Genomic DNA, 8,327 nt, shown 5'->3' on the forward strand with positions numbered 1-8,327 from the left:
CCCTGGGAAAGCTGGAGAATCCATCCCAAAGACACCCCTGCTTGACTGCACCCAAGGCCTCTCTAGTACAGCATCCTGTTCTCCACAATGGCCAAACAAAGGCCCCTGGGAGGCCTGCAAATGGGGCACAGTGGCTGAAGCCCCCTTCTTTTGTCCTCCTTACCCACAGCAATTTGTATTCAGGACACACCTCTGAACATGAGGATCCCCTATAACTAGCATGGCCAATACACTTCCTCTACAGATATGTCTAATCCCTGTTGAAGCCATCTAAGCCAGCGGTCATTGCTACATCCTGCAGAAGCGAGTCCCACCAGTTAACTGGGCGCTGTGGGGGGAAAATGCTTTCTGTTCTGAATCTACGGCCCATTCACTTCACCAGATGCCCTGCATTGCCTAGAATCAAGGAAGAGGGAGGAAACGTTTTCCTTGCCAGTTTCATCACATTCTGCATAATTTTATAAGCCCCTTTGATGCCTCTTTTCCCCAGCCATTGTTTTTCCTAAACTAAAAAAAAGTGCAACTCTTTCCACGTCTTGAATGGAAAGTGCTCCAACCCCAACTGCTTTGGTAGCCTCTTTCTATACCCTCCCCACCTCTTCAATATCCTTTCTGAGATGAGTTGGCCAGAACTAGCCACATGCAGCTGCACCAGAGAAAAGGAACAGATCTGTAGAGCCTCCAGTTTTAAGCACAGCCTAATCCTCATGGCTGCAGGAAACAAAATGGCACCACCTCAGACAAGGGGAGGCCATGGCTCTTTCTCCCGGCTATTCCTCCCAGGAACAACGAGAGCTCTCATAGCCCATCAGCACAGTCAACTAGGGTATAGAGTTTCTGGGCATATTGTTAGTCCATCTCACTCAGCAATGTCTTCTCTGACTGGTAGTGGCTCTCCAAAGACATTCTGCATGCAAGGCAGACAGTCTACTGCTGAGTCACAGCACTTCCCCACATACAAAGCTGCCTTATAGAGTCAATTCAGGTGGGTAGCTGTGTTAGTCTAAAGCAGCAGCACAAAGTTTGAGTCCAGCGGCACCTTTAAGACCAACCAAGTTTTACTCATGGGAACCCTGACTGTTCCCTGGAAGGCCAGATAATGAAACTGAAGCTCAAATACTTTGGCCACCCATTGAGAAGGGAGCACTCACTGGAGAAGACCCTGATGCTGGGAAAGATTGAAGGTCAAAGAAGACGGGGACGGCAAAGGATGAGATGGTTAGACAGTGTCATAGATGCAACGAACATGAAATTGAGCAAACTTCAGAGGATGGCGGAAGACAGGAGGGCCTGGCGGGATCTGGTCCATGGGGTCGCGAAGAGTCGGACTCGACTGTGTGACTGAACAACAACAAGTGCAAGCACATTTCCTCAGATACAGTGGAACAGAGCCTCCAACTGTATACCAACTTACTGCTATTTACATGTCTTACCTGATGTGTCATTCCAGTCTTAGCTGTATTTATTGCTCAGTGACCTAGGCATCTTGACTTTAATTAGCTCTTCCTGGCAACTAACCCCCCCCCATACGAAATATTTGAGGAAATCTCTTTCAATGAATCTGAAGGAGTGTACATACGAAGTCTCTCTGATATTGCTTGCACCCAGAATTGAACTTTGTCCTGTAGGTGCCACTGGACTCAAACTTTGTTCCCACATTTGTTTGTTAACTCTTGCATTTGTATGCTAATTCACTGTCATTCACAAATCTTCCTTACATCCAGTCTCAACTACAGTCACCCGGTACTTGTGCATCTTGACAATAAACGGTCTTTCCTGACAACACCCACCACCCTACTCCCTATAAGTAATGGCTGAGGAGGTTCTGTTCCACTGTATCTGAGGAAGTGTGCATGCACACAAAAGCTTATACCCGGAATAAAACTCTGTGGGTCTTAAAGGGGACTCAAACTTTGTTACAGAGTCAAGGCATTGCCCTATCCAGCTCAGTACTGTCTGTTCTGCCTGACAGAAGCTCTTGAAGTTCTTTGTCTGGTCTTTCTGAATCTGTTACCCAAAATCCTTTTAACTGGAAATGTCAGGAGTCCAACATGGAAGCTTCTGCATTGCAAGGCACATGATCTGCTATGGAGCTATAGCACCTTTGTTAGATGCAGAAGAGTATAGCTTCAATTTTTGTAAATAAACATCAGCAGCTGCCTTCAGGAGCTGCGGTGGCTCAAGTGGTTAAGACGCTGAACTGCAGGCTGTGGAAGGTCAGTAGTTCAGCAGTTCGAGACCCGAGTGCCGCATGAGGGAGTGAGCTCCCGTCTCTAGTTCCAGCTCCTGCCAACCTAGCAGTTCGAAAGCAAGAAATTGCAAGTAGATAAATAGGTACCACTTCAGTGGGAAGGTAACAGCGTTCCGTGCACCTTGGTGTTTAGTCATGCTGGCCACATGACCACGGAAACGTCTTCGGACAGTGCTGGCTCTTCGGCTTTGAAACGGAGATGAGCACCGCAACCCTAGAGTCGGATTCGACTGGCATTCGAGCAAGGGAACCTTTACCTTTACCTGCCTTCAACTGAACCAGACCTCTGGTCCATTTCGCTCCGTCTTTCTTACGCTGGCTGGCAGAGGCTCTCTGGAACAGACAGGTCTTTCCCACATCTGCCACCTGAGGATGGAGATGCTGTGGATTGTACCTGGGACCTTCTGCATGCAAAACAGGAACTCTGCCACTGAGCCACAGTCCCTTCCTTGGCCAAAAGTTGCCAGCTATTTCAAAAGCCTGGATCCTGGGACTAGACCAATGCTCCCTCTAAGCTGTGGAGGCTAGTGAGCAAAAATTCTGCTATGTAAGCTACTGGCCTTAAAGTTGTGAGCGAGCAATTTGGCTGCTGCATATATTAGTTTGCTCTGGAGCCCTCCTTCCTGAGCTAAGGCAAAAACGTGTGAGCCGGAGGCTAAAAAACTGTGAGCTAGCTCAGACTAGCTCAGCTTAGAGGGAACACTGGACTAGAGTAGAGTCAAATACAGAAAGAGCACAGGACATGCCAATGAACCGAACTTGCATTATCCCACCTGTTCACAGAACGAGCTTCCCCCGTGTGTAATTTGGATTTGTAAAGAGCAGAGCAAAGACAGCTAAGCAGGGTGTCTGCAGGCTTGCCGTCCCCACACCGATCCCCATGTCCACCTCCTGTAGCCAGACGCTTCAGCCTGGGTAGTAGCATACTTACCCGCTGGAGCGAGAGTACCATGGCCGTCTTGCCACCCATGCTGTGCCCAATCAAGACACACCTGTTGAGGTGCAGCTGGTGGAGGAGGAGCTGGACATCAGCACTCATGGCTTCGTAAGACATCAAGGAGCTGTGGGGGCTGCTGCCGTGGTTACGGGCGTCTACCGTCAGCACCTAACTAGGCAAGAGAAGATGAACAGCACTAAGATGGTACAGGGCAGGCCTTGCTCAAACCCTGGCAACAGCCACATTAAGCAGTGAAGGGACTTCTGCTTCTTCCCAGGATGGCACAATCTTCTCTGACGCTTGGGTAAACAGAGCCTGCTTTCTCATGCCAACAATCTTGGCACAAACACACTAAAGAATCCAAGGTGGTTATCATTTTTATTGTGGATGCTTTTAAGGGTTCCAGGGTTCTAAAGCTAGATGTGGGTAGGGCACGGTAGGGATTTTAACTGCTGCTGTTTTGCTGCTGGGTTGGATCTGACCAGCTTTTCCAGTCAATCCCACCCAACTCCTCTGCTCACTACAGCTCTTGCCTCCCACGTAGGTTTTGTCCATGCAGGTTACCTGACCCCCCGGAAAACATTTTCAGATGGTAAAAGGGGACCCTTCGTCCCTTTCCTGTCAGCAGAAAAGCTGGTTATATTCATTTACTGTTACTTTGTAAGCTGTCCTAAATGCTTTTTAAGCAGAAGCAAGAGGTGTTAACTCTTCTCCGTAAACAAACCAATAGTTCTTGAGGGTGACACAAGCCGATCCAGAGGTCCTCACAGCATAATAATTATCGTACGGCATTGTGTGTAGAATTTTTATTTATTTATTTATCATTACATTTCTACCCCGCCCTCCCCGCAAGCAGGCTCAGGGCGGCTTACAATAGGGCAACAAGTGCCTTCACATAAAACAGCATAAAAACAGAATAAAATATCACATCACAAGTAAAGTACTCAATAGTGTCAATCTATTAACTAACAGGATAGTACCCCAAGAATATTACATAGCGATAAGGAGGTTAACGGACCCATAGATGTTACTCGTCCCCATCTAGGAGATCCTAAGATTGTCTGGCAGTCACAAGTTCTAGCTCTTTTAGCATTATGCACCACTAGCTAGACTTGTTTTTAAGGCAAGAGGCGTTTCAGAGGTGGTTTGCCATTGTCTGCTTCTGCGTTACACTCCTGGTATTCCTTGGAGGTCTGCTTTTTAAGCAGAAGCAAGAGGTGTAACTCTTCTCTGTAAACAAATCAAGGTCGACCCTGCTTAGCTTCGGAGATCTGATGAGTTCAGGCTAACCTGGGCTATCCACAGCTATCCCAATAAGTGATATCCGCTTCACTAGCTCAGACACACACACACACACCCATGTACCTGGCGCCCAGTCTGGAGCACCAACTTTTTGGCAAGGGACTGGAAGTTGTTTTTGCTTCCAAAGAGCCCATGTAAAAAAACAAGGGGAGGCTGAGGTGAGGGTCCATCAAACACTGTGTAGGACAGGGACAGTGGCCTGCAACAGAAGAGGGGAGACAGTTAGCAGGACCTGGACTCCCGACAACCCAGGCAAACATGGGGTATTGGCAAAAGTACTAGGGAACTGCCACAGTCTTGTAACTATTACACCAGCATTGTGCACCAATAACCATACAGCAGGCTCTCTGGAAGCCTTCGTAACCACAGTGAGAAAAACACAGCAAAATCCAATGCTTCTGTAAAAGCCTACACTGAGGCAGAGAAAGGACATGCTTTCTTATTTAAGACATTTTGCACCCCACTTTTCTGCACAAAGCACCAACTTGGACAGTTTCTGTTAAAACTGAAGTTGACGGAGAGGTTTGGGCTCAGGGGCCAAGGGGCAAATGTCAGACATGATACCCAAGTTTGCCACCAAGGGCTCACTCAACAGTGGAGCCATGGCCAACCCCCAATCCCTGACAAGCACAACTGTATGATATGGGGTGGGTGGGGGAAACCGCTTTGATCCTTTAGACAAAATCAAAAATACACCAGTCATGCAATATCTTTCATTAAGAGCAATCCACAACATCATAGGTTAGTGAGCAACCTTTCTGAAGAATTCTTGCTCTGAACTGATGATGCAAACAACAAGGGAAGAAGAAGAAGAGATTGGATTTATACCCCGCCCTTCACTACCCAAAGGTGTCTCAGAACGGCTTACAAAATCCTTTCCCTTCCCCTCCCCACAGCAGACACCCTGTGAGGTAGGTGGGGCTGAGAGAACTCTGACAGAAACTGCTGTTTTTTAAGAACAGCTGTGCCAGAATTATGGCTTGCCCAAGGTCATCCAGCCAGGTGCAAATGGAGGAGTGGGGAATCAAACCTGGTTCTCCCAGATTAGAGTCCGCGCACTTAACCACTACACCAAACTGGCTAAAGGGAAAAAGACTAGTGTCACAGAAGTCCCAAATATACAAATTTCACTAGTAGAAAACACCATCAAAGATTGCCAAAACAATATATTAAACAATTATAAAGTTGGTGGTGCCACAACACTTATGCATACTGTAACTGTAATAAGGCATAAGATACAATATTCCCTCCTTTGAAGATAAGACATAAAGTCCATGTACTCAGTGTTACTTGACAGGAGGAGTCCACAGAGTCATAACCAATGCTCCCTCTAAGCTATGGAGTCCTGTGAGCAAAAATTCTACTTTGTGAGCGACTGGCATTAAAGTTGTGAGCAAGCGATTTGGCTACTGCATCAGTTTGCTCTGGAGCCATCCTTCCTGAGCTAAGACAAAAATGTGAGAGCCGGAGGCTAAAAAACTATGAGCTAGCTCACACTAACTCAGCTTAGAGGGAACACTGGTCATAACATATTCCAAACAGCCTTTGCAAAGATGCCCATTCTAGATATTTGGAAGATGCGTTTCCTTCGACTTCTTCAGTTTGCCGGCTGTGTAAACGGAACCTCATTTCAGCAATTTCAACAGATCAAAAGGTTCATAGTGTAAGGAGCGAATCATAGGTTCTCCAATGCATAAATGTTGTTGTTGTGGCACCACCAAGGTAGTTTAATATATTGTTTTGGCAATCTTTGATGGTGTTTTTCTACTAGTGGAATTTGTATATTTGGGACTGAACTGATGATGGGCAAAACAAAAACAGAAAGGAAAATGGGAGGAACAGAAAAGGATGCTGGGCATGATGGAAAGGCTTTTCATTCTACAGAGTGCTAGTCTCCACGTGGAACACAGGAAAGATTATGCGGTTGTGCAGCCCAATCCTTACAGTACTCAAATAGAGGCCTTGCAGCACAGTGATTGGACTTGAATTCCTGCGCTTTGAGCCTTACTACCTCAAGGGGTCGTTTTGAGGATAAACAATGTAGGCTGACCTGAGTGGCCTTGAATGTGGGTGAAAATGAAAACACAGCAAATACATCACCACCACTCCCCCCTACATTTTTGAATCTTTCTTTTCATGTGCAACTTTGCCATTCCCTTCCAGTATCAAATCTAAGATGGAAACGTAAACTTTTCTAAATAAAAATATTTGTAAAGGCTGACATCAGTCATAGATAGGAAGGAGGCAGCTGGACAGAGATTGTGGGGCATGTCCCCTTGGTACAAGCGTTTGGGCATTATCACACATATTTCCTCAGTGAGGCATAACACATATATGTCAATGTACTTAATAATAAAATGTTATATGCACACCTAGAAAAAAATCAGTGTGTGAAACAGGCGGCAGGCCTGAAATTAACTAGCTCCGGTGTGGGAATAACTGGAGATTTTGGGGGTGGAGCCTGAGGAGGGCGGGGTTGGGGGAACAATGCCACAGAGTCCAACTTCCAAACTGGCCATTTTCGCAAGAATAACTGATCTCTGTAATTCGGAATTAATTTGTAATAGCAAGTTATCCAGTCACCACCTGGAGGTTGGCAACCCTAAGGGTCACATCCAAGCACGTGCCACAGCAGTCCGTGGAATTGGTTTCCATCCGGGCACTCGGCTTATTTAACGCGTCAACCACACTCCGGTTGTAGCTTCATCCGGGCATTCACCACAGTCAAGGCGAAATTACATCCAGCCATTGAAGCCCTAGCAAAATCCGCGCGGGGAACTCTGGGGTAAAAAAGGCCTAGCCCAACACAGGCCCTCCTCTTCTTCTCCCCTTCCGGTGGACTTACGTAACGACGTTGCTGGCAAAGGCCCTCCTTTCCTTGGCCAGGATAACGAGGCGGAGAGGCGAAGAATGATCCCACCTCGAGAAACGGAGTGCGCGGAGCATCTTTGGGAGGGCCTGGCGGTCACCAAGGAGACAAAGGAGGCCGAAAAAAGGAAGGCACGGGCCATGGCACTACTTCCGGGTTTGTTACCATGGGAACCGGGTACTTCCGGCCACGGGAAAAACCTATCATTCAATGTTTAAGTCCCCGCGTTTGCCCGCCTTTTCAGGGGCGGGGAATGAGACATGATACGCATATGCACCGCCAGGGGGCGCGCGGAGATGGGTTTGCGCACGTTTCTGAGTGGCCCAGGAAGCTTCTTTAGAAGAATTTCTTGTTTAAAAAAAAGGGGGGGGGGGGTTTCAAGTCCTGCAACTGAGAAGCTTTTGAAGAGGAGAGAAGACTGGAACTCGCCGCGTGGGAGCTGGGAGCTGTGGAGCCGGAACTTCTCCCCAAGACAGGTCTCGCCATCACAGTCCCGTCCTGTACTAAAGACAGAACACAGGAAATTGCAACCCAGAGTGCCTCTGAGCTAGGGTTGCCAACCTCCAGGTGGGGCCTGGAGACCTTTCCTAATTGCCGCTGACCTCCAGGCTACAGAGATCAGCCCCCCTGAAGAAAACAGCTGCTCTGGAAGGTGGACTCTATGGCAGTATACCCCACCCTCCCCAAACCCTGCTGTCCCCAGGCTCCACCCCCAAATCTCCAGGAATATCCCAACCCAGAGTTGGCAACCCTACTGAACACATGCAAACTCTGTCACTAAGGCGCTACTGGCCTCTGAAACCAGCCTACAGTGCTTGGGCTGGAGGAGATTTTCATGTTTTTGGACTTCCTGCTCCCCCCCCTTCCCCCGTGAATGAGAAAGTGCTCTTCTGCCACCACCACCCATCCCTTCCCACAAGGCAAACAGAAGCTGAGTAGGGAGTGTTTACAGAAACAGACCATTTGTG

At 47.8% G+C, this 8,327-nt stretch overlaps 1 protein-coding gene across 1 annotated transcript in view; it reads right to left on the reverse strand.

Annotated features, from left to right (window-relative positions):
• The window catches only part of ABHD11 (abhydrolase domain containing 11), a 17,268-nt gene extending 9,777 nt beyond the window's left edge, over positions 1-7,491 (reverse strand). Inside the window, exons 1-3 of the mRNA XM_015413555.1 lie at positions 7,336-7,491; positions 4,554-4,689; positions 3,183-3,356 (exon numbers count right to left, since the gene is read on the reverse strand). Of these exons, the coding sequence (XP_015269041.1) occupies positions 3,183-3,356; positions 4,554-4,689; positions 7,336-7,436 (411 nt within the window). The 5' untranslated portion in view covers positions 7,437-7,491. The remainder of the gene's footprint in view (positions 1-3,182; positions 3,357-4,553; positions 4,690-7,335) is intronic.
• Positions 7,492-8,327: the final 836 nt, after the last annotated feature.

Source organism: Gekko japonicus, unplaced genomic scaffold (genome assembly GCF_001447785.1).
Source record: "Gekko japonicus isolate JY-2015 unplaced genomic scaffold, Gekko_japonicus_V1.1 scaffold250, whole genome shotgun sequence".
Lineage (NCBI taxonomy): Eukaryota > Metazoa > Chordata > Lepidosauria > Squamata > Gekkonidae > Gekko > Gekko japonicus.